We start from the raw sequence: 1,489 nt of genomic DNA, 5'->3' as shown, positions 1-1,489 counted from the left end.
TCAGCACCATTATCTGATATACATAATTAAACTTGGCGCTAAAAATCTCCTGTCTGTAGAAAATACTCTGACGCTCTCTAAGTCCATCACCGGACTATTTGGTGATTGCTTCTATTTTTTGTTTTAGCACTGAAGATACTTTGATGTTCATTTCTCCGTAACACCAGACTATCCGGTGTTATTGGTGCTCGGACAATTATTGGTCTCTCTGGAGAGAGTAATACAAGGGCCACCGCATGTCATATTCTCGTCGAGCTGTTGACTGGCAAATGTGGTGGCCTTGGAAAATTGGCGCCAAGCCACCAACGATGACCACCGGCAGCGGCACGTACACACGGAGAGGCGGCGCCAGTGTCCATGGTTGAAAGGAAAGATGGTGCCCTATAAAAAACACGGCGCAGGAACGAACGGAGCAGAATCAAAGCACGCGCGCCAAGCTGATCAGCTAGCTAGAGTGTTGGTGCTTGCATTGCGCGCGTGATGGCCGTGCTGCCGCGGCGCCCCCGCCTCGTGGCGCTCGCCGTGGCGCTCTTGCTGGCAGCCACGAGCGGCTGCCTCTGCCAGAACGTCCCGGTGCCGTCCTCCGGCCGCGTCCTCCTGTCGACGCCGTCGTCTCCTCCGCCGTCGCCGGGCACCCCTCCTCGTGAGTCCAGCTGCTTCAATTCTTGCTTCAGCTTGCATGATGGGCGCGCGCGTTGCATTGTCTAGCAGTAGCGTTAGGCAGCAGGTCGAGTACTGATTTGTTGGCGTGCTTGGTTTTGCAGCTCCGTTCGTTTTCCCGCGGCCGATCTGTCGCCGCTGCCCGCCGCGCTGCCCGCCTGAAGGTTGCTCCGGCAACGGCTCGCCTTAGTTTTCACAGTCACCGTCATCGTCCAGGCAATTGAGCTTCGGCACAAGTTATCTACAGTCTACCGACCACTCCATGTTGTGATGAGGAAGCCTAGATTCAACAAAAAAGAAAGAAATATACTACACTAAATAGACAGACCCATAACCGGTCACGGCCTAGCATGCATGTATTAAGAGTTACAGAGGCTATATGTAGTATTTGAATAAGTTCGATCGGAGACTCAAGATAATGTATCATGTCATGAATAGCTTTGAAAGTAGCTAATAGAATTATCTATATCTATATTTCTATAAAATTCACCAGTTATGACAAATCCGGTCATTCGGACAATCTCCATCGTATACCCGAGTTGATCAAAAGGTCACAATATAAAGTTGAACTCCGTTTTTCCTTCTAAAAATATATTTAATCTCCTATTATTTGTCTTTCACACCTAGACGTCTAATATTTGAATTCCATACTTTCTAAAAATACATTTAATCTTCTATTATTTATCTTCTATATATTTTCAGATTGCTATATACTGGATTGATTCCATATGTGTAACATATATGCAGTTGCTAGTTATGTTTGGGTTATCAGAATAGTACACTACTACAGAATCAATCATCGCTGTCCCTTTCACGGTTGGTTCATCGC

At 47.3% G+C, this 1,489-nt stretch overlaps 1 protein-coding gene across 1 annotated transcript; it reads left to right on the top strand.

The window, feature by feature from the left end:
• The first annotated feature begins 448 nt into the window (after positions 1-448).
• Positions 449-1,144, top strand: LOC133920657 (uncharacterized). The gene is made up of 2 exons (XM_062365254.1): positions 449-643; positions 765-1,144. Exons 1-2 carry the CDS (start codon positions 481-483, stop codon positions 848-850), a joined length of 249 nt encoding a protein of 82 aa, XP_062221238.1. The 5' UTR covers positions 449-480; the 3' UTR covers positions 851-1,144.
• Positions 1,145-1,489: the final 345 nt, after the last annotated feature.

Source organism: Phragmites australis, chromosome 6 (assembly GCF_958298935.1).
Source record: "Phragmites australis chromosome 6, lpPhrAust1.1, whole genome shotgun sequence".
Lineage (NCBI taxonomy): Eukaryota > Viridiplantae > Streptophyta > Magnoliopsida > Poales > Poaceae > Phragmites > Phragmites australis.
Note: the sequence above shows the minus strand (reverse complement) of the source record. Positions and strands in the feature narration are given on the sequence as shown.